A 27644-nucleotide genomic window follows, 5' to 3' on the forward strand; every position below is an offset into this window, starting at 1 on the left:
CCTCCCCTCCTCTCATGCACACTCCCAGTCCTCCCCTCCTCTCATGCACACTCCCAGTCCTCTCCTCCTCATGCACTCGTCCCCTCCTCTCATGCACTCCTCCCCTCTCATGCACACTCCCAGTCCTCCCCACCTCTCATGCACACTCCCAGTCCTCCTCTCCTCTCATGCACACTCCCAGTCCTCTCCTCCTCTCATGCACTCGTCCCCTCCTCTCATGCACTCCTCCCCTCTCATGCACACTCCCAGTCCTCCCCTCCTCTCATGCACTCCCAGTCCTCCCCTCCTCATGCACTCCTCCCCTCTCATGCACACTCTCAGTCCTCCCCTCCTCTCATGCACACTCCCAGTCCTCCCCTCTCATGCACACTCCCAGTCCTCCCCTCCTCATGCACTCCTCCCCTCTCATGCACTCTCCTCCTCCTCTCATGCACTCCCTCTCCTCCTCTCATGCACACTCCCAGTCCTCCCCTCCTCTCAAGCACTCCTCCCCTCCTCTCATGCACTCCTCCCCTCCTCTCATGCACTCCCCCCCTCCTCTCATGCACCCCCTCTCCTCCTCTCATGCACTCCTCCCCTCCTCTCATGCACACTCCCAGTCCTCCCCTCCTCTCATGCACTCCCAGTCCTCTCCTCCTCATGCACTCGTCCCCTCCTCTCATGCACTCCTCCCCTCCTCTCATGCACTCCTCCCCTCTCATGCACACCCCCAGTCCTCCCCTCCTCGCATGCACTCCTCCCCTCTCATGCACACTCCCAGTCCTCCCCATGCACTCCTCCCCTCTCATGCACTCCTCCCCTCCCCCCCTCCTCTCATGCACTCCTCCCCTCCTCTCATGCACACTCCCAGTCCTCCCCTCCTCTCATGCACTCCTCCCCTCATGCACACTCCGTCATCCCCTCCTCTCATGCACAATCCCAGTCCTCTCCTCCTCTCATGCACACTCCCAGTCCTCCCCTCCTCTCATGCACTCCTCCCCTCATGCACACTCCCAGTCCTCCCCTCCTCTCATGCACTCCTCCCCTCTCATGCACACTCCCAGTCCTCCCCTCCTCATGCACTCCTCCCCTCTCATGCACACTCTCCTCCTCTCATGCACTGCTCCCCTCCTCTCATGCACACTCCCAGTCCTCTCATGCACTCCCCCGCTCCTCTCATGCACTCCTCCCCTCCTCTCATGCACACTCAGTCCTCCCCTCCTCTCATGCACACTCCCAGTCCTCACCTCCTCATGCACTCCTCCCCTCTCATGCACTCCTCCCCTCCTCTCATGCACTCCTCCCCTCCTCTCATGCACTCCCTCTCCTCCTCTCATGCACTCCTCCCCTCCTTTCATACACACTCTCAGTCCTCCCCTCCTCTCATGCACACTCCGTCCTCTCCTCCTCTCATGCACTCCTCCCCTCCACTCCGTCCTCCCCTCCTCTCATGCACACTCCCCTCCTCTCATGCACTCTCCCCTCCTCTCATGCACTCCCAGTCCTCTCCTCCTCATGCACTCCTCCCCTCCTCTCATGCACTCCCAGTCCTCTCCTCCTCTCATGCACACTCTCAGTCCTCCCCTCCTCTCATGCACACTCCTCTTCTCATGCACACTCCCAGTCCTCTCCTCCTCTCATGCACTCCTCCCCTCCTCTCATGCACTCCTCCCCTCCTCTCATGCACTCCCAGTCCCCTCCTCATGCACACTCTCCTCATCTCATGCACTGCTCCCCTCCTCTCATGCACACTCTCCTCCTCTCCTGCACTGCTCCCCTCCTCCCATGCACTCCCAGTCCTCCCCTCCTCCTCTGACTCCAAACACACACAGAAAACACTTAGATCCCCCCAAGAAAATACAGCAACAAACCCTACAAGAAATCTCTCACTGACAAGACAATAAAAGTATCAAACAAAATATAAGAACAGAAGAAAACCCGATCAGAACTCGCCATCAAAAAACCCAAACTCCTAAGCGCTGTCCCCACCCCAGCACGTGCTGTCCCCACCCCAGCACGCGCTGCCCCCACCCCAGCACGTGCTGTCCCCACCCCAGCAAGCACTGTCCCCACCCCAGCACGTGCTGCCCCCACCCCAGCACGTGCTGTCCCCACCCCAGCAAGCACTGTCCCCACCCCAGCACGTGCTGCCCCCACCCCAGCACGTGCTGTCCCCACCCCAGCACGTGCTGTCCCCACCCCAGCACGTGCTGCCCCCACCCCAGCACGCGCTGTCCCCACCCCAGCAAGCACTGTCCCCACCCCAGCACGCGCTGCCCCCACCCCAGTACGCGCTGTCCCCACCCCAGCACGTGCTGCCCTCACCCCAGTACGCGCTGCCCCCACCCCAGTACGCGCTGCCCCCACCCCAGCATGTGCTGCCCCCACCCCAGCACGCGCTGTCCCCACCCCAGCACGTGCTGCCCCCACCCCAGTACGCGCTGCCCCCACCCCAGTACGTGCTGTCCCCACCCCAGCATGTGCTGCCCCCACCCCAGCACGTGCTGTCCCCACCCCAGCACGCGCTGCCCCCACCGCAGTACGTGCTGCCCCCACCCCAGTACGCGCTGCTCCCACCCCAGCACGTGCTGCCCTCACCCCAGCACGCGCTGTCCCCACCCCAGCACGTGCTGCACCCACCCCAGTACGCGCTGCCCCCACCCCAGCACGTGCTGCCCTCACCCCAGCACGCGCTGTCCCCACCCCAGCACATGCTGTCCCCACCCCAGGACGTGCTGTCCCCACCCCAGCATGTGCTGCTCCCACCCCAGTACGCGCTGTCCCCACCCCAGCACGTGCTGCTCCCACCCCAGTACGCGCTGTCCCCACCCCAGCACGTGCTGCCCTCCCCCCAGTACACGCTGCCCCCACCCCAGTACGCGCTGTCCCCACCCCAGCACGCGCTGCCCACACCCCAGTACGCGCTGTCCCCACCCCAGTACGCGCTGTCCCCACCCCAGTACGCGCTGCCCCCACCCAGCACGCGCTGTCCCCACCCCAGTAAGCGCTGCCCCCACCCCAGCATGTGCTGCCCCCCCCCTCAGCACGTGCTGCCCCTGCCCCAGCACACGCTGCCCCTCAAGCATGCGCTGCCGTGTAAAATGGCTGCTTGCGTAATCTCGTGCAAGTCGCTGGGATTGGCTGTTTAACCACACGGACGGTCACATTTTAACAGCCGCGATGCAATTTGTACAGGATAAGGAAAAATTAACATTTTTGTTCCGTGATTTATTGCCTTGTCAAACCGCGCGGTCTGCAAGGACTTCGCAGCTCCCGGGGTAGGCCCCATAAAATAAATACAATGCAGGGATGGAAAGGAGGCGGTGCCCCACAGGAGCCACTTATTACAAAGAGACCTACGTGCGAATGTCTCAATGTTCAAACGTTTTATTATAAAAAAAAGAACAGATCTTTTGCTCCTGACAGAAGCAAAATGGCGGCCATGTATACCTGGGAGTGAGCCATTCCTAATCCAGGCCCAGCCTGCTCGGGTCCGAAGAGGAACGGTCAGGGTGATAACCTCCTCTTATCCCAGTGTGTGTCAGGGTGGATCAGGACACAGAACTTCCAGCGAACCCGCCCGTGTTAATAAGTAGACGTAATAACACGGCCCATTCCCAGAATCCCATAGAAGTCCAGGTTCCAGCGTTCCCCACCTCTCCCTCTGTATAGGCTGCTGCCTGCGTTGGTACATCCCACATTTACTGGGGGCCTTTCCTGCTCCCCCAGCACTGCCTCGGTGATCTGTCCGATGGTGACAAGGCTGAACCAGGCTTGACATGGGGCTGTTGTGGGGCTAGAGCAGTTCGGGAGAAGGCCGTGCACAGGTGAGACATATATGAAGTAGGTTGTCGCACAACCTGAAGTGCACCATATAACGCAGAGCGAGACGTAATAATAACACTGACGCCGTGTAACTTCCGCGTTATCGCAGCCGCCTCTGTAACAGGAACCCGTGTCACCACCATATCTGCGTCATTCCTAGCGGTCACAGTGATATATAGGGGGTGTTCCTATATACAGTGGTCCCAGGGGACAAGAGAAAATAAAATGCCCCCCTTGTGCATCCCAAAGTGAGATTTGTTTTCCCATGAATAAATCAGGTGCTGTTGCTGTGGATGGGGGGATGCTGTGGGTGGAGGTGGGGTGATGCTGTGGATGGGGTGATGCTGTGGGTGGAGGTGGGGTCATGCTGTGGGTGGAGGTGGGATGGATGCTGTGGGTGGAGGTGGGGGGATGCTGTGGGTGGAGGTGGGGTGATGCTGTGGGTGGAGGTGGGGTGATGCTGTGGGTGGAGGTGGGGTGATGCTGTGGGTGGAGGTGGGGTGATGCTTTGGGTGGAGGTGGGGGGATGCTGTGGGTGGAGGTGGGGTGATGCTGTGGAGGTGGGGTGATGCTGTGAGTGGAGGTGTGGTGATGCTTTAGGTGGAGGTGGGGTGATGCTGTGGATGGGGTGATGCTGTGAGTGGAGGTGTGGTGATGCTGTGGGTGGAGGGGGGGATGGTGTGAGTGGAGGTGGGGTGATGCTGTAGGTGGAGGTGGGGTGATGCTGTGAGTGGAGGTGTGGTGATGCTTTAGGTGGAGGTGGGATGGATGCTGTGGGTGGAGGTGGGATGGATGCTGTGGGTGGAGGTGGGGGGATGCTGTGAGTGGAGGTGTGGTGATGCTTTAGGTGGAGGTGGGATGGATGCTGTGGGTGGAGGTGGGATGGATGCTGTGGGTGGAGGTGGGGGGATGCTGTGGGTGGAGGTGGGGTGATGCTGTCGATGGGGTGATGCTGTGGGTGGAGGTGGGGTGCTCCTTATTTCCCACTGACTCCTTTCTCCACGTCAGCCTCCTGCCACCTCCTGGTGTTCATGCTGATCATCTGCCCAAAAAGCACGGGGCTCACCAGGTCCGCCTGTCTCCGGGGATCAGGGAGCTTGATTTGGGGAACCAGAGATTGGGTCTCGGGCTCCGAAGCGTCACTTGTGTCGGACTTGTCCTGGTATTCGAAGTCTGTCTCTCTGGAACGACACAATAATAACACTGCAGGGTGCAGAGGGCTGTGTACATCATGTCTCAGATATACGGAGACATCTCCTTAGTCACAAAGAGGTGACAATGATCCTGTGTCATGTAAGTGTCATCCACAGAGCAGATGTGTCAGGGCGCAGGTCACAGCTTCCTACCAGGTGATTACTGGAACTTCAAATACTATCACAGCCCTTAGCATTTCATTGGCCAGTGTGTGTGACTGAGTGTGTGTGAGACTGAGTGTGACTGTGTGTATGTGTGTAAGAATGTGTATGTGTGTAAGACTGTGTGTGTGTGAGACTGTGACTGCGTGTGACTGTGTATGTGTGTGAGACCGAGTGTGTAGGACTGAGTGTGTGTGTATCTGAGTGTAAGACTGAGTGTGTGTGTGTGTATATATATGGATGGTGTGCATGAGACTGAGTGTGTATGTGTGTGAGACTGTGTGTGTGAGACTGACTGCGTGTGTGTGTGTGTGTGTGTGTGTGTGTGTGTGTGTGTGTGTGTGTGTGTGTGTGTGTGTGTGTGTGTGTGAGAGAGAGACTGACTGTGTGTGTGTATCTGTGTGTGAGACTGTGTGTGAGTGTGTGTGTGTGTGAGACTGACTGTGTGTGTGACTGCGCGTGTGAGACTGTGTGTGTGCGCGTGTGTGTGTATGAGAGTGTGTGCGTGTGTATATGGATGGTGTGCATGTGAGACTGTGTTTGTGTGTGAGACTGAGTGTGTATGTGTGTGAGACTGTGTGTGTGTGTGACTGTGTGAGAGACTGTGTGTGAGAGACTGTGTATGTGTGTATGTGTGTGTGAGACTGGCTGTGTGTGTGAGACTGTGTGTGTGTGTGTGTGTGTGTGTGTGTGTGTGTGTGTGTGTGTGTGTGTGTGTGTGTGTGTGTGTGTGTGTGTGTGTGTGTGTGTGTGTGTGTGTGTGTGTGAGAGACTGGCTGTGTGTGTCTCTGTGACTGTGTGTGTGACTGTGAGTGTGTGTGAGACTGACAGTGTGTGTGTGTCAGGCAGGACAGCTTCTTCTTCATGTCAGGGAAGCTCTGAGTCCCACAAAAGTGAACAGAAGAAGCACTTTCCCAGTGTATTAAATAGGTGCCTTGGGAGCTATTTCCCAGTATTTCTGCTGCCCCAGACGTACTGTAGAGAATGGCACTGACCTCATTACAGAATAACATTCCCATGTGGACGCCGGGATCGCCTCCTCTGCTCACTTACACCCGGACCGAGTGCAGGTTGGGGGAGCCCCTCCTCTGCTCACTTACACCCGGACCGAGTGCAGGTTGGGGGAGCCCCTCCTCTGCTCACTTACACCCGGACCCTGTGCAGGTTGGGGGATCCCCTCCTCTGCTCACTTACACCCGGACCCTGTGCAGGTTGGGGGATCCCCTCCTCTGCTTACTTACACCCGGACCCTGTGCAAGTTGGGGGATCCCCTCCTCTGCTCACTTACACCGGGACCCAGTGCAGGTTGGGGGATCCCCTCCTCTGCTCACTTACACCCGGACCCTATGCAGGTTGGGGGAGCCCCTCCTCTGCTCACTTACACCCGGACCCTGTGCAGGTTGGGAGATCCCCTCCTCTGCTCACTTACACCCGAACCCTGTGCAGGTTGGGAGATCCCCTCATCTGCTCACTTACACCCGGACCCTGTGCAGGTTGGGAGATCCCCTCCTCTGCTCACTTACACCCATACCCTGTGCAGGTTGGGGGAGCCCCTCCTCTGCTCACTTACTCCCAGACCCTGTACAGGTCGGGGGATCCCCACCTCTGCTCACTTACACCCAGACCCTGTGCAGGTTGGGAGATCCCCTCCTCTGCTCACTTACACCCGGACCCTGTGCAGGTTGGGAGATCCCCTCCTCTGCTCACTTACACCCGGACCCTGTGCAGGTTGGGAGATCCCCTCCTCTGCTCACTTACACCCATACCCTGTGCAGGTTGGGGGAGCCCCTCTGCTCACTTACTCCCGTACCCTGTGCAGGTTGGGGTATCCCCTCCTCTGCTCACTTACACCTGGACCCTGTGCAGGTTGGGGGATCCCCTCCTCTGCTCACTTACTCCCGTACCTTGTGCAGGTTGTGGGATCCCCTCCTCTGCTCACTTACACCTGGACCCTGTGCAGGTTGGGGGATCCCCTCCTCTGCTCACTTACACCCGGACCCTGTGCAGGTTGGAGGGTCCGAGTGGGTGTATGAATGTTATGTTTATCTGTATAATAGTAACATGCGCTGGTACCCAGACTCTTGGCCTGATTGTGCCTCGCTGGTCTCCATGTCCTCGTCCTCGTCCTCCTCTTCCTCGGTCTTCATGCCGTATTTCCTCAGCAGTTCGTCGCTGAACACGCTGCTGCTTCCACTGGACGTGATGACCTCTCTCAGTCGGGCCCTCAGGAGCCTTTTCATTTTCTTCCTCTTCTCTTTCTCTTTCTGCTTTATGGATTTCATGGCCTCGACCCAGAGCAGAATCTTCTCCTCGTCACTCGAGTCTCTGAAAAGGGGGAGGCACAAAGACCCTCGAATCAGCCAGGATCCCCCCGCTCCCAGTACAGGAGTTCGGACTCTCAGCTCCCCCTCCCCCCGCTCTCAGTACAGGAGTTCGGACTCTCAGCTCCCCCTCCCCCCGCTCTCAGTACAGGAGTTCGGACTCTCAGCTCCCCCTCCCCCCCGCTCTCAGTACAGGAGTTCGGTCTCTCAGCCCCCCCCCCCCCCCCACTCGCAGTACAGGACTTTGGTCTCCCCCTGCTCTCCCCCCCCTCGCTCTCAGTACCGAAATTCGGTCTCCCCTGTTTCCCCTCGCTCCCACTGCAGGAGTTTGGTCTTCCCCTGCTATCCCACCCGCTCTCAGTACATGAGTTTGGTCTCCCCCTGCTCTCCTCCCCGCTCTCCGTACAGGACTTCGGTCCCCCTCATCCCCCCCCCCCCCGTTCCCAGTAGTGGAGTTCGGTCTCCCCCTGCTCTCCTCGACATGCAGAGAGGAAGAGAGGGGGGTGGTGGTGCAAGCAGGAGGAAAGGAGCCGGCGTCCCGAGATGGCCAGAGAAGTTACCGCCGACCTCTGGCAGCGTAATCACTAGGATTGGGTGGGCTAGGTATAAGAGCGTGGCTCTTGGGGTGGGCTCCCCACCGCGGTTCTGGGGGTTGATGCTACCACCCTAGCAAAATCGGGCTCAGAATAGCAGTGGGTGTTTTTGGGCACCGTTTTGCCCGAGCGGGAATCCCTCACGGTCAGTTCGGCCGAGCCGCTTTCCCGGCTGGCGGAGTCTGCGCCAGTGACCCTCTATGTTGGGTGCCGGCGGTCTGATGCTCTGGCGTCACCAGACCTTTCCGTCCCACTACGTCTGTAATACAGAATATCACAGAGATTCGACAGGATTCCTAATCCTCTGTAGGAGGTGACATTATAGCGCGATGTTGGTGCAGTGTATCTCAATATATCCCACCAGAGCAGACACGTCATGTGAATCGTGACAGTGTAACAATGTAGCAGCTCCGTATTCCTGCAGCGACTTACATCTCTTCATTCATGGCCTCTGTGAACGCCAGCGGCGCCATGCATATGGTGCAGACATTGTCCAGCAGCTCATAACAGCCCTGGCAGTACAGGCCTGCGAAGAGAGCGACGGGAGCTGAGACCGCGGGGTAATTAAAGGGAGGAGCAAGCGCTTAAAGGGTTATTCCCCCCAGGTGGTTTTCAGTCGTTTATTAAAGTCAGTCTCAGACACTGTGGGGGATATAATAAAGTTGGTGCAAAAAAACCCGCACCAGATTATTAAAGCAAAAAACAAAACTTTATTTTTGTGCTTTTCCCCCATTTGATCATTTTACTGCTCTTCCTCTGTCCCAGTTTTGCAGCCGGAAGAACCGAAGGAATCCCCCGTCCTACCTTATCTCAGACCCCTCTGTTACTCTCCCCGTTCTTGTATACCCTTCAGATCCGAGGGCACCGGAGGAGGACTGCACGGGAATGCGGAGGAGGACTGCACGGGCATGCGGAGGAGGACTGCACGGGGAGACGGAGGAGGACTGCACGGGGAGACGGAGGAGGACTGCACGCGCATGCGGAGGAGGACTGCACGGGCATGCGGAGGAGGACTGCACGGGGAGACGGAGGAGGACTGCACGGGCATGCGGAGAAGGACAGCACGGGGAGACAGACTGCACGCGCATGCGGAGGACTGCCTGGGCATGCGGAGGAGGACTGCACGCACATGCGGAGAACTGCACGGGGAGACGGAGGAGGACTGCACGGGCATGCGGACTGCACGGGGAGACGGACTGCACGCGCATGCGGAGGCAGACTGCACGCGCATGCGGAGGCGGACTGCACGGGGAGATGGAGGAGGACTGCACGGGGAGATGGACTGCACGCGCATGCGGAGGACTGCACGGGCATGCGGAGGACTGCACGCACATGCGGAGGAGGACTGCACGGGCATGCGGAGGAGGACTGCACGGGGAGACGGAGGAGGACTGCACGGGCATGCGGAGGCGGACTGCACGGGGAGATGGAGGAGGACTGCACGGGGAGATGGACTGCACGCGCATGCGGAGGAGGACTGCACGCGCATGCGGAGGAGAACTGCACGGTGAGATGGAGGAGTACTGCACGCGCATGCGGAGGATGACTGCACGCACATGCGGAGGAGGACTGCACGGGGAGATGGAGGAGGACTGCACGGGGAGATGGACTGCATGGGCATGCGGAGGACTGCACGGGGATACGGAGGAGGACTGCAAGGGCATGCGGAGGAGGACTGCACGGGGAGACGGAGGACTGCACGGGCATGCGGAGGCTGACTTTACGGGGAGACGGAGGACTGCACGGGGAGACGGAGGAGGACTGCATGGGCATGCGGAGGAGGACTGCACGGGGACACGGAGGAGGACTGCACGGGCATGCGGAGGAGGACTGCACGGGGACACGGAGGAGGACTGCACGGGCATGCGGAGGAGGACAGCACAGGGAGACAGACTGCACGCGCATGCGGAGAACTGCCTGGGCATGCGGAGGAGGACTGCACGCGCATGCGGAGGACTGCACGGGGAGACAGAGGAGGACTGCACAGGCATGCGGACTGCACGGGGAGACGGACTGCACGCGCATGCGGAGGACTGCACGGGGAGACGGACTGCACGCGCATGCGGAGGACTGCAAGGGGGAGACGGACTGCACGCGCATGCGGAGGACTGCACGGGGAGACGGACTGCATGGGCATGCAGAGGCAGACTGCACGCGCATGCGGAGGCGGACTGCACGGGGAGATGGAGGAGGACTGCACGGGGAGATGGACTGCACGCGCATGAGGAGGAGGACTGCACGGGCATGCGGAGGAGGACTGCACGCGCATGCGGAGGATGACTGCACGCGCATGCGGAGGACTGCACGGGGAGACGGACTGCACGCGCATGCGGAGGAGGACTGCACGGGCATGCGGAGGACTGCACTGGGAGACGGACTGCACGCACATGCGGAGGAGGACTGCACGGGGAGATGGACTGCACGCGCATGCGGAGGCAGACTGAACGGAGAGACGAAGGAGGACTGCACGGGCATGCGGAGGACTGCACGGGGAGACAGACTGCACAGGCATGCGGAGGAGGACTGCACGGGGAGACGGACTGCACGGCATGCGGAGGTAGACTGCACGGGAAGACAGACTGCACGCGCATGCAGAGGCGGCTCCACGGGCATGCGGAGGAGGACTGCACACGCATGCAGGGGACTGCACGGGGAGACGGACTGCACGGGCATGCGGAGGCAGACTGCACGCGCATGCGGAGGCGGACTGCACGGGGAGATGGAGGAGGACTGCACGGGGAGATGGACTGCACGCGCATGCGGAGGAGGACTGCACGGGCATGCGGAGGAGGACTGCACGCGCATGCGGAGGAGGACTGCACGCGCATGCAGAGGAGGACTGCACGGGGAGACGGAGGAGGACTGCACGGGCATGCGGAGGAGGACTGCACGGGGAGACGGAGGAGGACTGCACGGGTATGCGGAGAAGGACAGCACGGGGAGACAGACTGCACGCGCATGCGGAGGACTGCCTGGGCATGCGGAGGAGGACTGCACGCGCATGCGGAGGACTGCACGGGGAGACGGAGGAGGACTGCACGGGGAGACGGAGGAGGACTGCACGGGCATGCGGAGAAGGACAGCATGGGGAGACAGACTGAACGCGCATGCGGAGGACTGCATGGGCATGCGGAGGAGGACTGCACGCGCATGCGGAGGACTGCACAGGGAGACGGAGGAGGACTGCACGGGCATGCGGACTGCACTGGGAGACGGACTGCACGCGCATGCGGAGGAGGACTGCACGGGGAGACGGACTGCATGCGCATGTGGAGGAGGACTGCACGGGGAGACAGAGGAGGACTGCACGGGCATGCGGAGGATAGACTGCACGGGAAGACGGACTGCACGCGCATGCATAGGCGGCTCCACGGGCATACGGAGGAGAACTGCACACGCATGCGGAGGACTGCACGGGGAGACGGACTGCACGGGCATACGGAGGAGGACTGCACGGGCATGCGGAGGACTGCACGCGCATGCGGAGGAGGACAGCACGGGGAGATGGAGGAGGACTGCACGGGGAGATGGATTGCACGCGCATGCGGAGGAGGACTGCACGGGCATGCGGAGGACTGCACGCGCATGCGGAGGAGGACTGCACGCGCATACAGAGGAGGACTGCACGGGGAGACGGAGGAGGACTGCACGGGCATGCGGAGGAGGACTGCCCGGGGAGACGGAGGAGGACTGCACGGGCATGCGGAGAAGGACAGCACGGGGAGACAGACTGCACACGCATGCGGAGGACTGCCTGGGCATGCGGAGGAGGACTGCACGCGCATGCGGAGGACTGCACGGGGAGACGGAGGAGGACTGCACGGGCATATGGAGGAGGACTGCCCGGGGAGACGGAGGAGGACTGCACGGGCATGCGGAGAAGGATAGCACGGGGAGACAGACTGCACGCGCATGCGGAGGACTGCCTGGGCATGCGGAGGAGGACTGCACGCGCATGCGGAGGACTGCACGGGGAGACGGAGGAGGACTGCACGGGGAGACGGAGGAGGACTGCACGGGCATGCGGAGAAGGACAGCACGGGGAGACAGACTGAACGCGCATGCGGAGGACTGCATGGGCATGCGGAGGAGGACTGCACGCGCATGCGGAGGACTGCACGGGGAGACGGAGGAGGACTGCACGGGCATGCCGACTGCACTGGGAGACAGACTGCACGCGCATGCGGAGGACTGCACGGGGAGACGGACTGCACGCGCATGCGGAGGACTGCACGAGGAGACGGACTGCACGCGCATGCGGAGGACTGCACGGGGAGACGGACTGCATGGGCATGCGGAGGCAGACTGCACGCGCATGCGGAGGCGGACTGCACGGGGAGATGGAGGAGGACTGCACGGGGAGATGGACTGCACGCGCATGCGGAGGAGGACTGCACGGGCATGCGGAGGACTGCACACGCATGCGGAGGAGGACTGCAAGCGCATGCAGAGGAGGACTGCACGGGGAGACGGAGGAGGACTGCACGGGCATGCGGAGGAGGACTGCACGGGGAGACGGAGGAGGACTGCACGGGCATGCAGAGAAGGACAGCACGGGGAGACAGACTGCACGCGCATGCGGAGGACTGCCTGGGCATGCGGAGGAGGACTGCACGCGCATGCGGAGGACTGCACGGGGAGACGGAGGAGGACTGCACGGGCATGCGGACTGCACGGGGAGACGGACTGCACGCGCATGCGGAGGACTGCACGGGGAGACGGACTGCACGCGCATGCGGAGGACTGCACGGGGAGACGGACTGCACGCGCATGCGGAGGACTGCACGAGGAGACGGATTGCATGGGCATGCGGAGGCAGACTGCACGCGCATGCGGAGGCGGACTGCACGGGGAGATGGAGGAGGACTGCACGGGGAGATGGACTGCACGCGCATGCGGAGGAGGACTGCACGGGCATGCGGAGGAGGATTGCACGCGCATGCGGAGGAGACCTGCACGGTGAGATGGAGGAGGACTGCACGCGCATGCGGAGGATGACGGTACGCGCATGCGGAGGAGGACTGCATGGGGAGGCGGACTGCACGCGCATGCAGAGGCGGACTGTATGGGCATGCAGAGGCGGACTGTACGGGCATGTGAAGGAGGACTGCACGGGCATGCGGAGGCGGACTGCACAGGGAGATGGACTGTACGCGCATGCACAGGCGGCTGCACGGGCATACGGAGGAGGACTGCACGTGCATGCGGAGGAGTACTGCATGGGGAGGCGGACTGCACGTGCATGCAGAGGCAGCTGCAAGGGCATGCGGAGGAGGGCTGCACGGGCATGCGGAGGACTGCACGCGCATGCGGAGGAGGACTGCATGGGGAGGCGGACTGCACGCGCATGCAGAGGCGGACTGTAAGGGCATGCAGAGGCAGACTGTACGGGCATGTGAAGGAGGACTGCACGGGCATGTGGAGGAGGACTGCACGGGGAGACGGAGGAGGACTGCACGGGCATGCAGAGAAGGACAGCACGGGGAGACAGACTGCACGCGCATGCGGAGGACTGCCTGGGCATGCGGAGGAGGACTGCACGCGCATGCGGAGGACTGCACGGGGAGACGGAGGAGGACTGCACGGGCATGCGGACTGCACGGGGAGACGGACTGCACGCGCATGCGGAGGACTGCACGGGGAGACGGACTGCACGCGCATGCGGAGGACTGCACGGGGAGACGGACTGCACGCGCATGCGGAGGACTGCACGAGGAGATGGATTGCATGGGCATGCGGAGGCAGACTGCACGCGCATGCGGAGGCGGACTGCACGGGGAGATGGAGGAGGACTGCACGGGGAGATGGACTGCACGCGCATGCGGAGGAGGACTGCACGGGCATGCGGAGGAGGATTGCACGCGCATGCGGAGGAGAACTGCACGGTGAGATGGAGGAGGACTGCACGCGCATGCGGAGGATGACGGTACGCGCATGCGGAGGAGGACTGCATGGGGAGGCGGACTGCACGCGCATGCAGAGGCGGACTGTATGGGCATGCAGAGGCGGACTGTACGGGCATGTGAAGGAGGACTGCACGGGCATGCGGAGGCGGACTGCACAGGGAGATGGACTGCACGCGCATGCACAGGCGGCTGCACGGGCATACGGAGGAGGACTGCACGTGCATGCGGAGGAGTACTGCATGGGGAGGCGGACTGCACGTGCATGCAGAGGCAGCTGCAAGGGCATGCGGAGGAGGGCTGCACGGGCATGCGGAGGACTGCACGCGCATGCGGAGGAGGACTGCATGGGGAGGCGGACTGCACGCGCATGCAGAGGCGGACTGTAAGGGCATGCAGAGGCAGACTGTACGGGCATGTGAAGGAGGACTGCACGGGCATGTGGAGGCGGACTGCACAGGGAGACGGACTGCACTTGCATGCAGAGGCAGCTGCAAGGGCATGCGGAGGAGTACTGCATGGGGAGGCGGAGGCGGACTGTACGGGCATGTGAAGGAGGACTGCACGGGCATGCGGAGGCGGACTGCACAGGGAGACGGACTGCACGCACATGCAGAGGTGGCTGCACGGGCATGCAGAGGAGGACTGCACGCGCATGCGGAGGAGTACTGCACGGGGAGGCGGACTGCACGTGCATGCAGAGGCAGCTGCAAGGGCATGCGGAGGACTGCACGCGCATGCAGAGGCAGCTGCACGGGCATGCGGAGGACTGCACGTGCATGCGGAGGAGGGCTGCATGGGGAGGCGGACTGCACACGCATGCAGAGGCGGACTGTATGGGCATGCAGAGGCGGACTGTACGGGCATGTGAAGGAGGACTGCACGGACATGCGGAGGCGGACTGCACGGACATGCGGAGGCGGACTGCACAGGGAGACGGACTGCACGGGGAGACGGACTGAACGGGCATGCGGAGGCGGCTGCACGGGCATGCGGAGGATGACTTCACGGGCATGCGGAGGAGGACTGCACGGGCATGCGGAGGAGGACTGCACAGGCATGCGGAGGCGGCTGCACGGGCATGCGGAGGATGACTGCACGGGCATGCGGAGGAGGACTGCACGGGCATGCGGAGGAGGACTGCACGGGCATGCGGAGGAGGACTGCACGGGCATGCGGAGGAGGACTGCACGGGGAGGCAGACTGCATGTGCATGCGGACTGCACGGGCATGTGGAGGCAGCTGCACGGGCATGCGGAGGTGGTTGCACGCCCATGCAGAGGCGACTGCACACGCATGCGGAGGGGGTGGAACACGCATGCAGGGGCAATAATGACCGTTGGCATGAAAAGCATTGTTTTCATCAAAGTATCAAGATCTTTGCTGCAGTTCTGCCCCATTTGGGAGGTGTCGATAGAAGACGTTAGGGAGGAGATACATGACCCACAGATTATAATGAGGTGTATCACTGAGCGCCTCTGTACGTTGCACATAACATCAAACACATGCCGCAATTTGATGCATAAAAGGCAACAGCGCATGAAAGCAAAGCGAGGCACTGCTACGCTGTTACATTACTGGGGTGGGGGGTGCAGTGGGCTGGGTGCGCAGGGGGGTGCAGGAGGGGGTGCGTGTCCAACCTTTACACCCATTGGTAATGCACGGCACAAAGTCCTCGTTCTCGATTCCAAGGCTTATCTTGGCACATGCCATGCAATACTCCTGGTTGACTCCCATGAACTGGGCAAACCATCTGAAGCAGCGGAACCTGTGTGGGGGGGGGAGGGAAGAGTGAGAACGCACAGTGAGGTGTGCACAAGTATGTGGGGGAGAGTGAGAACACACAGTGAGGTGTGCACAAGTATGTGGGGGAGAGTGAGAACACACAGTGAGGTGTGCACAAGTATGTGGGGGGGAGAGAACGCACAGTGAGGTGTGCACAAGTATGTGGGGGAGAGAGGACGCCCAGTGAGGTGTGCACAAGTATGTGGGGGAGAGAGGACGCCCAGTGAGGTGTGCACAAGTATGTGGGGGAGAGAGGACGCACAGTGAGGTGTGCACAAGTATGTGGGGGAGTGAGAACGCACAGTGAGGTGTGCACAAGTATGTGGGGGAGAGTGAGAACGCACAGTGAGGTGTGCACAAGTATGTGGGGGAGTGAGAACGCACAGTGAGGTGTGCACAAGTATGTGGGGGAGTGAGAACGCACAGTGAGGTGTGCACAAGTATGTGGGGGAGAGAGGACGCCCAGTGAGGTGTGCACAAGTATGTGGGGGAGAGAGGACGCCCAGTGAGGTGTGCACAAGTACGTGGGGGAGTGAGAACGCACAGTGAGGTGAGCACAAGTATGTGGGGGAGTGAGAACACACAGTGAGGTGTGCACAAGTATGTGGGGGAGTGAGAACGCACAGTGAGGTGTGCACAAGTATGTGGGGGAGTGAGAACACACAGTGAGGTGTGCACAAGTATGTGGGGGAGAGTGAGAACGCACAGTGAGGTGTGCACAAGTATGTGGGGGAGAGTGAGAACGCCCAGTGAGGTGTGCACAAGTATGTGGGGGGGAGAGAACGCCCAGTGAGGTGTGCACAGGTATGTGGGGGAGAGAACGCACAGTGAGGTGTGCACAAGTATGTGGGGGAGAGTGAGAACACACAGTGAGGTGTGCACAAGTATGTGGGGGGGAGAGAACGCACAGTGAGGTGTGCACAAGTATGTGGGGGAGAGAGGACGCCCAGTGAGGTGTGCACAAGTATGTGTGGGAGAGAGAACGCCCAGTGAGGTGTGCACAAGTATGTGGGGGAGAGAGGACGCACAGTGAGGTGTGCACAAGTATGTGGGGGAGTGAGAACGCACAGTGAGGTGTGCACAAGTATGTGGGGGAGAGTGAGAACGCACAGTGAGGTGTGCACAAGTATGTGGGGGAGTGAGAACGCACAGTGAGGTGTGCACAAGTATGTGGGGGAGAGTGAGAACGCACAGTGAGGTGTGCACAAGTATGTGGGGGAGAGTGAGAACGCACAGTGATGTGTGCACAAGTATGTGGGGGAGTGAGAACGCACAGTGAGGTGTGCACAAGTATGTGGGGGAGTGAGAACGCACAGTGAGGTGTGCACAAGTATGTGGGGGAGAGAGGACGCCCAGTGAGGTGTGCACAAGTACGTGGGGGAGTGAGAACGCACAGTGAGGTGAGCACAAGTATGTGGGGGAGTGAGAACACACAGTGAGGTGTGCACAAGTATGTGGGGGAGTGAGAACGCACAGTGAGGTGTGCACAAGTATGTGGGGGAGTGAGAACACACAGTGAGGTGTGCACAAGTATGTGGGGGAGAGTGAGAACGCACAGTGAGGTGTGCACAAGTATGTGGGGGAGAGTGAGAACGCCCAGTGAGGTGTGCACAAGTATGTGGGGGGGAGAGAACGCCCAGTGAGGTGTGCACAAGTATGTGGGGGAGAGAACGCACAGTGAGGTGTGCACAAGTATGTGGGGGAGAGTGAGAACGCACAGTGAGGTGTGCACAAGCATGTGGGGGAGAGTGAGAACGCACAGTGAGGTGTGCACAAGCATGTGGGGGAGAGTGAGAACGCACAGTGAGGTGTGCACAAGTATGTGGGGGAGAGAACGCACAGTGAGGTGTGCACAAGTATGTGGGGGAGAGTGAGAACGCACAGTGAGGTGTGCACAAGTATGTGGGGGAGAGAACGCACAGTGAGGTGTGCACAAGTATGTGGGGGAGAGAACGCACAGTGAGGTGTGCACAAGTATGTGGGGGAGAGAACGCACAGTGAGGTGTGCACAAGTATGTGGGGGAGAGTGAGAACACACAGTGATGTGTGCACAAGTATGTGGGGGAGAGTGAGAACGCACAGTGAGGTGTGCACAAGTATGTGGGGGAGAGTGAGAACGCACAGTGAGGTGTGCACAAGTATGTGGGGGAGTGAGAACGCACAGTGAGGTGTGCACAAGTATGTGGGGGAGAGTGAGAACGCACAGTGAGGTGTGCACAAGTATGTGGGGGAGAGTGAGAACGCACAGTGATGTGTGCACAAGTATGTGGGGGAGTGAGAACGCACAGTGAGGTGTGCACAAGTATGTGGGGGAGTGAGAACGCACAGTGAGGTGTGCACAAGTATGTGGGGGAGAGAGGACGCCCAGTGAGGTGTGCACAAGTACGTGGGGGAGTGAGAACGCACAGTGAGGTGAGCACAAGTATGTGGGGGAGTGAGAACACACAGTGAGGTGTGCACAAGTATGTGGGGGAGTGAGAACGCACAGTGAGGTGTGCACAAGTATGTGGGGGAGTGAGAACACACAGTGAGGTGTGCACAAGTATGTGGGGGAGAGTGAGAACGCACAGTGAGGTGTGCACAAGTATGTGGGGGAGAGTGAGAACGCCCAGTGAGGTGTGCACAAGTATGTGGGGGGGAGAGAACGCCCAGTGAGGTGTGCACAAGTATGTGGGGGAGAGAACGCACAGTGAGGTGTGCACAAGTATGTGGGGGAGAGTGAGAACGCACAGTGAGGTGTGCACAAGCATGTGGGGGAGAGTGAGAACGCACAGTGAGGTGTGCACAAGCATGTGGGGGAGAGTGAGAACGCACAGTGAGGTGTGCACAAGTATGTGGGGGAGAGAACGCACAGTGAGGTGTGCACAAGTATGTGGGGGAGAGTGAGAACGCACAGTGAGGTGTGCACAAGTATGTGGGGGAGAGAACGCACAGTGAGGTGTGCACAAGTATGTGGGGGAGAGAACGCACAGTGAGGTGTGCACAAGTATGTGGGGGAGAGAACGCACAGTGAGGTGTGCACAAGTATGTGGAGGGAGAGTGAGGTGTGCACAAGTATGTGGGGGAGAGTGAGAACACACAGTGATGTGTGCACAAGTATGTGGGGGAGAGTGAGAACGCACAGTGAGGTGTGCACAAGTATGTGGGGGAGAGTGAGAACGCACAGTGAGGTGTGCACAAGTATGTGGGGGAGAGTGAGAACGCACAGTGAGGTGTGCACAAGTATGTGGAGGGAGAGTGAGGTGTGCACAAGTATGGGGTGATGGGTGTGTAGGTAGGTACGCACTGTATATATCTGTGTGTATTTTTCTAGGTGTGAGCGAGTCTTGGGGTACAGTACAAGCAGGAAGCGTGTGCGTGTGTGTATATATACCATCGCGTTTTAAGTTATGGTGGGTAAAAAGGGCAACAAGAAATCTCCACCGTATTTATTTTATATATATACATGTGAAGGTTGAAATATGTCTGTGAGTGGGTTTAATGGCTTTGCATCTCATCCCAGCCTCTGTCTATAAACTGTGTTTATAACAGCATGCATTGGCTTGAGGATTTGCTTGTGTAATACGAGCTTGAGACAAAAGGTGGCACTGAGTGCTCATTTGCATGTCATTTCCCAGAATCCCTTGCTGCAGTGGAAGCGCTGTATGCTGGGCGATGATGGGTATAGACAGGGTTGCAGACCTGTCTAAGACATGCAAATTAACATACAGTAATATTTACAGTTGTTTTTATATATATATATATATTTTTTTTTTTATAGGTGCTCTCCATACTTTGCAGGTAGAATGAGCATGATACTGGTGTGTATATGGTATCTATAGGTATGTGGGTGTATATGCAGCAGTATGTGTATATAATATATACTTTGCAGCCAGTACGAGCAGGATGCTGATGTGTCCTTTATCCGCCACGTTCATGTTCACACTTCTGATCAGAGCTCTTCCAATGTTCGTGCGTTTAGTGAGCAGATTATTGTACAGGTAGCAGATCCTCTCCTGGGAAGGGAGAGGGTGGGGGTGGGGGGGGGGTGAGCAGCAGTGGGGAGAAGACGGGGAGGAGCAGCAGTGGGGAGCAGGGAGGGGTGAGCAGCAGAAGGTGAGCAGCAGGGGGAGTGAGCAGCAGTGGGGAACAGGGAGAGGTGAGCAGTAGTGGGGAGCAGGGGGGAGTGAGCAGCGGTGAGCAAGGGGAAGAGCAGCAGTGGGAAGCAAGGGGGTGAGCAGCAGGGGGAGTGAGAAGCAGTGGGGAGCAGCAGTGGTGGCAAGGGGGGTGAGCAGCAGTGGGGTGCAGAGGGGATGAGCAGCAGTGGAGAGCAGAGGGGGTAACCAGTAGAGGGGGGAGCAGCAGTGGGGAGCAGAGGGGGTAACCAGTAGAGGGGGGAGCAGCAGAGGGGGTAACCAGTAGAGGGGGGAGCAGCAGTGGGGAGCAAGGGGGGTGTGCAATGGAGGGACAGAGGGGGGAGCAAACCACATGTCCCATATGGTCTTATAACAAGCAGTGATACTGTGTCCTTACTATATAACGTTATATAGAACATGGACAGGGTTTTTCTAAAAAAATTAAATAGAGAGATATATCGATCAGTACCGTGTTAGCCGAGCTTAATAATCAAAAATGAATAGATGATACCGTTCTGTGGCTAACGAAATGCTTTTATTTGTGTGAGCTTTCGACATACACTGATCTCTTCTTCCAGCGATGTTACAATGGATAAAGCAAGCAACGGTTTTACTTAAAACACTGCATCCTGGAAAGTATCTGTGACTGAAACCTATCCCTCCCCCTGTGTAGTATGCGATTTATGATTTCAGGTGTTAAATGGTCCCTGAATGTTAGTGATGTAAGAGTGTGTGTGTGTATATGTAGATATACATTTATAAAGTGCCCACCAGTGTATACAGAGCTTTACAAAAGGTGTGTGTGGAGTGGGAGTGTATTCCAATGGTGTGGGTAGGTGTAGAAATGTAAGAGGCTGTGGCATAACTAAAAGTGTGTGTAGATACTATGTGGTCCCTATTGGTATATAGGGATGGAATAACATAGTATTTGTAAGACACAGCTGTGTGTGCATTCATATAGCACATTATGTATAGACATGGCCTTTAGCTCTCATGGGAAGAGAGTTCTCTTGTGTCAGTAATGTAGTGACTCATAAAACTTCGGTCCCGGTTTCGGCCACCGCTAAGTGTCCCGAACAGTTGCATAAATTTGTATTCATGCAGCTCTTTTGGTGTTCTAAGATTACCTTTGAGTATGGCCACCAGAGAAATGTTCGCCGACAAGACTGTCTCTTGTTCCGCGTGTGATGCTGTGGCAATGCGGGGTCATTCTCTTCTTTAGCCCCTGACCCATCTCACCTATGTAGTAGCAGCCCCTTGGGCATTTCATGCACATGATGGTACACAATAATGCTGGAGGAACAGGTGAACCTTCCTCTAATTTTGTACTCCAGATTCCTATGGGGTATGTGTATTGTGCCCGCTGTGTGGAACCATCTGATTAGCATCTGGTACTGCAACAGGAGAAAGACAAAAGAGACGATAGACAGAATCCGAACACACGAGAAATACACACAGACACATGGAGAGGACACCAAACATTCCATGAAAACTCCTGAAGGGTCTAATAAGCAATAAGGAAAAGAAACTCCACAGACTGAGGCTGAGAATGAGATACTCTGCAGAAGCCAGCACAACCACAAATAATACAAACATTAACAGTCACCAACAGCAGGACTGCACTGCTAACATCTCAGACTTATACACCAAATCAAGCAGAGTCCTCAGTATTATCAAAGGGTCTCACATTCTGCCCTACCAAGCCCATGGACAATATTGAGCTGTGCGGTGACCTGAAAGAGTTCTTCAGAAGACTGCGTCTTAAGGAGTTCTTCCATGACAGACACGACCAAGATCGTGCCAACACTGCAGAAGGAGGGCCACTGCACATGAGCAGGGAGAAACAAAAATCCAACTGGATCCCACAAACTGGGCGCAACACCAAACTGGACCGGTACATCGAAGGCTTTAGACACACAGCCAAAACCACCATCCTGTATCTTCCTGGAGAATGGGTTGTAATTCCCTGGCGATCTTGCGTAGGGCTTCTAGGTGTGGGTTACATGTGACATCCAAAGGTACCCTGTCGCTTGTCTCTTTCTGTCTGTATTCAAGGAGATCACTTCTCGGTATTCTGGTGGCTTTGTTGATTTGCTGGTCTACAATTCTGTGGTTATATCCATGGTTTATGAAATCCGATCTCAAGGCTGTAATCTGCTGGCCTCTGTCTGCTGTGTCGAAGCATATCCGGTTGTATCGTATGGCTTGACTGTAGATGGTTGCATGCTTAGTGTGTGTGGGGTGGAAGCTGCTGTCCCTCAAATAGCTAGCTCTGTCTATAGGTTTGCGGTATACAGAAGTCTGTAGTTGGTTGTTCTTTATTGTAATGGTGGTATCTAGGAAATGTACTTCATCCGGGGAATGGGTGAGTTGGAGGTTGATGGTCGGGTGGAACGTACTGAAGTTGTCATAGAACTGTAGGAGGTCCTGTTCGCCAGAGTTCCAAATCAGGAGGATGTCATCAATGTAGCGAAGGTACGTAAGGGGTTTCAAGTGACAGGTGGAAAGAAAGTCACTTTCCAGTTTTGCACAGAACAGATTGGCATACTGTGGCGCAATCCGAGTGCCCATAACGGTCCCAGTTATCTGGAGGTATGTGACATTTCCAAATGTGAAGTAGTTATGGGTCAGAATAAATTCGATGCATTTAGTCACTGTCTCTGTGAGTGGCTCCTGCGGTCCCAGAAAGTATCCGCTGGCTGAAATCCCATCTTTGTGGGGGATGTTTGTGTAAAGTGACTCTACATCCATGGTTGCTAGTAGTGTTCCTGTTGGAGGGGGCCAATGGCATAACGTTTGTGTAGCAGGTCGGTGGTGTCCTGGATATAGCTGGGTGTGTTCCTGACAAGTGGTTTTAGAATGCCCTACACCCAGCCAGAAATATTCTCAGTCAGTGTGCCAGATCCAGAAATAATAGGGCGCCCACGGTTACCCTCTTTGTGAATTTTAGGGAGCATGTAGAATGTGCCAGGTTTTGGGTTACCTGGTATCAGGTCCAGAATTTGTTCTCTTGTGTGGATCGGGAGTGTTTTAATGATCCTGTTGAGTTCTCGCATGTATTTTTTAGTTGGATCCTCCTGCAGTTGGGTGTAGTACTTTGCATCAGAGAGTTGTCTGTGCGCTTCCCGCAGGTAGTCTGTGGTGTTCATTATGACCACTGCTCCTCCCTTGTCCGCAGGTTTGATTGTTATGTTGTGGTTGGCCTTTAGTGATTCTATGGGTCTCCTCTCGATCAGTGTCAGATCATACATTTGTTTCCTTACCTTGTCCAAGACTGCAACAGGTCTTCCATGAAACAGAACACAAAACCCCAGCAAGCTCTTTTTGGGAACCCCTAAGCCCCCACAAAATATATATATGTATATAAGTGTCAAAAAGGAGTGCTATTGAGCGTGGCATATGTACGTTTTCCCGAAACACCCTTATTGTCATACAGACAACCTCATAATCTCAAAAAAATTATGGTGAGGAGTAAAGTATTTAACAGTACAACTGAACGTGGGACAAGACCATGCCAGGATGCAAGATGCAAAACCTGCGCAATGCTATACACAGCGGGCACAATACAAATACCACACAGGAATCTGGAGTACAAAATCAGAGGAAGGTTCACCTGATCCTCCAGCAATGTCGTGTACCTCATCATGTGCATGAAATGCCAATGGGCTACTACTACATATGTGAGACAGGACAGGGGCTAAACAAGAGAATGAATCTGCATCGCCACAGCATCACACGCAGAACAAGAGACAGTCCTGTTGGCGAACATTTCTCTGACTCTGGCCATAAGATGAACGATCTGAAGGTGGCCATACTCAAAGGTAATCTTAGAACACCGAAAGAGAGACGGTTGCATAAATACAAATTTATACAACTGTTCGGGACACTTAGCGGTGGCCTAAATAGAGATCGCAGCTTCATGAGTCACTACCCTGACACAAGAGAACTATTCCCATGAATGCTTAAGGCCATGTCTATACCTACTGCGCTATATGCATGAACACACAGCTGTCTCTTACGCATACTAATGTACAATGTAATTCTACCCCTTTATACCAATAGGGACCACATAGTATCTACACACATTAATAGTAATGCAACACCCTCTTACATTTCCACACCTACCCACACCATTGATATACATTCCCACACACATCATTTGTAAAGCGCTGTATACTGTACACTGTGGGCGCTTTATAAATTTATATTTACATACATACACACACAAACACACATATACTCTTACATCACTAACATTCAGGCACCTCAGGGGGAGGGATAGGCTTCAGTCACAGATACATTCCAGGATGCACTGTTTTTAAGTAAAACCCTTTCTTGCTTCATTCATTGTAACATCGCCGGAAGAAGAGATCAGTGTATCGCGAAAGCTCGCACAAATAAAAGCATTTCGTTAGCCACAGAACGGTATCGTCTATTCATTTTTGATTTTTTTATATATATATAAAATATATATACCTGAAAAGCATATATATATATATATATATATATATATATATATATATATATATATATATATATATATATATATATATATATATATATATGCTTTTCAGGTTAACCCTTTCGCTGCCAGAGGGCCTGAGCATTGCTTGTCCATCTGTCAGAGAAAGGGTTAAGTATGTTATTAAATAGTAAGGCGGAGGCACCCTAGGTTTGTATATCTAAATGCAGTGATACTCGGCACTCTGTGATACTATCGCACTTCCCCCATATGCAGCCAGATGTCCCTATGGTGCAAGAATTGCCCTGTGAGGTCCCCTGTAGGTTTGGGGGGCACATATTCTGCCCTCTCCCCCCTCGCCTCGCCTCACCTGCTCGCGGGACGGGTAGTAATGCGCACAGATGGAGCGTCTTAATCTCTTCATGTAAACCCCAAATACAGCAATAAAGAACGCAGCTCCATACATCAAACCTGCCGGGGGGAGAGAGAGGGGGGTGTCAGGCCTTAGCAAAGAGGAGGGGGTGGAGGGGGACAGTCCTTCGTATAGAGGAGGGGGAGAGGGGGCAGTCCTTCGTATAGAGGAAGGGGAGAGGGGGACAGTCCTTCGTATAGAGGAAGGGGAGAGGGGACAGTCCTTCGTGTACAGGAGGGGGAGAGGGGCAGTCCTTCGTATAGAGGAAGGGGAGAGGGGGACAGTCCTTCGTATAGAGGAAGGGGAGAGGGGACAGTCCTTCGTATAGAGGAAGGGGAGAGGGGGGCAGTCCTTCGTATAGAGGAAGGGGAGAGGGGGCAGTCCTTCGTATAGAGGAAGGGGAGAGGGGACAGTCCTTCGTATACAGGAGGGGGAGAGGGGACAGTCCGTCGTATAGAGGAAGGGGAGAGGGGGTCAGTCCTTCGTATAGAGGAAGGGGAGAGGGGGGCAGTCCTTCGTATACAGGAAGGGGAGTGGGGGGCAGTCCTTCGTATAGAGGAAGGGGAGAGGGGACAGTCCTTCGTATAGAGGAAGGGGAGAGGGGGGCAGTCCTTCGTATAGAGGAAGGGGAGAGGGGACAGTCCTTCGTATAGAGGAAGGGGAGAGGGGGACAGTCCTTCGTATACAGGAGGGGGAGAGGGGGGCTGTCCTTCGTATAGAGGAAGGGGAGAGGGGGGCAGTCCTTCGTATAGAGGAAGGGGAGAGGGGGCAGTCCTTCGTATAGAGGAAGGAGAGAGGGGACAGTCCTTCGTATACAGGAGGGGGAGAGGGGACAGTCCTTCGTATAGAGGAAGGGGAGAGGGGGGCAGTACTTCGTATAGAGGAAGGGGAGAGGGGGCAGTCCTTCGTATAGAGGAAGGGGAGAGGGGGGCAGTCCTTCGTATACAGGAAGGGGAGAGGGGGGCAGTCCTTCGTATACAGTAGGTGGATAGGGGGCAGTCCTTCGTATAGAGGAAGGGGAGAGGGGGGCAGTCCTTCGTATACAGGAAGGGGAGAGGGGGCAGTCCTTCATATAGAGGAAGGGGAGAGGGGGCAGTCCTTCACATACAGGAGGGGGCAGTCCTTCGTATACAGGAGGGGGAGAGGGGGGCAGTCCTTCATATAGAGGAGGGAGAGAGGGGGGCAGTCCTTCATATAGAGGAAGGGGAGAGGGAGGCAATCCTTCGTAAAGAGGAAGGGGAGAGGGGGGCAGTCCTTCACATACAGGAGGGGGAAACGGGGGCAGTCCTTCGTATACAGGAAGGGGAGAGGGGGGCAGTCCTTCATATAGAGGAGGGGGAGAGGGGGGCAGTCCTTCGTATAGAGGAAGGGGAGAGGGAGGCAGTCCTTCGTATAGAGGCAGGGGAGAGGGGGCAGTCCTTCGTATACAGGAAGGGGAGAGGGGGGCAGTCCTTCGTATAGAGGAAGGGGAGAGGGGGGCAGTCCTTCGTATACAGGAAGGGGAGAGGGGGGCAGTCCTTCGTATAGAGGAAGGGGAGAGGGGACAGTCCTTCGTATACAGGAAGGGGAGAGGGGGGCAGTCCTTCGTATAGAGGAAGGGGAGAGGGGACAGTCCTTCGTATAGAGGAAGGGGAGAGGGGGGCAGTCCTTCGTATAGAGGAAGGGGAGAGGGGACAGTCCTTCGTATAGAGGAAGGGGAGAGGGGGGCAGTCCTTCGTATAGAGGAAGGGGAGAGGGGGGCAGTCCTTTACATACAGGAGGAGGAGAGGGGGGCAGTCCTTCGTATACAGGAAGGGGATAGGGGGGCAGTCCTTCGTATAGAGGAAGGGGAGAGGGGACATTCCTTCGTATACAGGAAGGGGAGAGGGGGCAGTCCTTCATATAGAGGAAGGGGAGAGGGGGGCAGTCCTTCGTATACAGGAAGGGGAGAGGGGGGCAGTCCTTCGTATACAGGAAGGGGAGAGGGGGGCAGTCCTTCGTATAGAGGAAGGGGAGAGGGGGCAGTCCTTCGTATACAGGATTGGGAGAGGGGGCAGTCATTCATATAGAGGAAGGGGAGAGGGGGGCAGTCCTTCGTATAGAGGAAGGGGAGAGGGGACAGTCCTTCGTATAGAGGAAGGGGAGAGGGGGCAGTACTTCATATACAGGAGGGGGAGAGGGGGGCAGTCCTTCGTATAGAGGAAGGGGAGAGGGGGGCAGTCCTTCGTATACAGGAAGGGGAGAGGGGGGCAGTCCTTCGTATAGAGGAAGGGGAGAGGGGACAGTACTTCGTATAGAGGAAGGGGAGAGGCGGCAGTCCTTCGTATAGAGGAAGGGGAGAGGGAGGCAGTCCTTCCTATACAGGAAGGGGAGAGGGGGCAGTCCTTCATATAGAGGAGGGGGAGAGGGGGCAGTCCTTCGTATACAGGAGGGGGAGAGGGGGGCAGTCCTTCGAATACAGGAGGGGGAGAGGGGGGCAGTCCTTCGTATACAGGAGGGGGAGAGGGGGGCAGTCCTTCGTATACAGGAGGGGGAGAGGGGGGCAGTCCTTCGTATAGAGGAAGGGGAGAGGGGGGCAGTCCTTCGTATAGAGTAAGGGGAGAGGGGGCAGTCCTTCGTATAGAGTAAGGGGAGAGGGGGCAATCCTTCGTATAGAGGAAGGGGAGAGGGGGCAGTCCTTCGTATAGAGGAAGGGGGAGGGGGGCAGTCCTTCGTATAGAGGAAGGGGAGAGGGGGGCAGTCCTTCATATAGAGGAAGGGGAGAGGGGGGCAGTCCTTCGTATACAGGAGGGGAAGAGGGGGGCAGTCCTTCGTATAGAGGAAGGGGAGAGGAGGGCAGTCCTTCGTATACAGGAGGGGGAGAGGGGGCAGTCCTTCATATAGAGGAGTGGGAGAGGGGGGCAGTCCTTCGTATA

The 27644-nt window shown here is 57.2% G+C and overlaps 1 protein-coding gene across 1 annotated transcript; it reads right to left on the reverse strand.

Annotated features, from left to right (window-relative positions):
* Positions 1-3350: 3350 nt before the first annotated feature.
* Positions 3351-24835, reverse strand: DCST2 (DC-STAMP domain containing 2). Its single transcript, XM_075608122.1, has 6 exons — positions 24709-24835; positions 19626-19756; positions 15617-15744; positions 8506-8599; positions 7233-7484; positions 3351-4985 (listed from the first exon to the last, which is right to left on the reverse strand). The coding sequence occupies exons 1-6, from the start codon at positions 24802-24804 to the stop codon at positions 4781-4783; spliced, it is 906 nt and encodes a 301-aa protein (XP_075464237.1). The 5' UTR covers positions 24805-24835; the 3' UTR covers positions 3351-4780.
* Between the last annotated feature and the right edge of the window lie 2809 nt (positions 24836-27644).

Source organism: Ascaphus truei, chromosome 7 (genome assembly GCF_040206685.1).
Source record: "Ascaphus truei isolate aAscTru1 chromosome 7, aAscTru1.hap1, whole genome shotgun sequence".
In the NCBI taxonomy this organism is placed as follows: Eukaryota; Metazoa; Chordata; class Amphibia; order Anura; family Ascaphidae; genus Ascaphus; species Ascaphus truei.

Coding starts and splice junctions, on each gene's coding strand:
- DCST2 (XM_075608122.1), bottom strand. CDS start 24,804: ATGTATGGAGCTGCGTTCTTTATTGCTGTATTTGGGGTTTACATGAAG. Junction 15,745..19,625: donor CTGCTCGTACTGGCTGCAAA/GTATATATTATA, acceptor CCCCCCACACAG/GTTCCGCTGCTTCAGATGGT. Junction 8,600..15,616: donor CATTACCAATGGGTGTAAAG/GTTGGACACGCA, acceptor CTCTCTTCGCAG/GCCTGTACTGCCAGGGCTGT.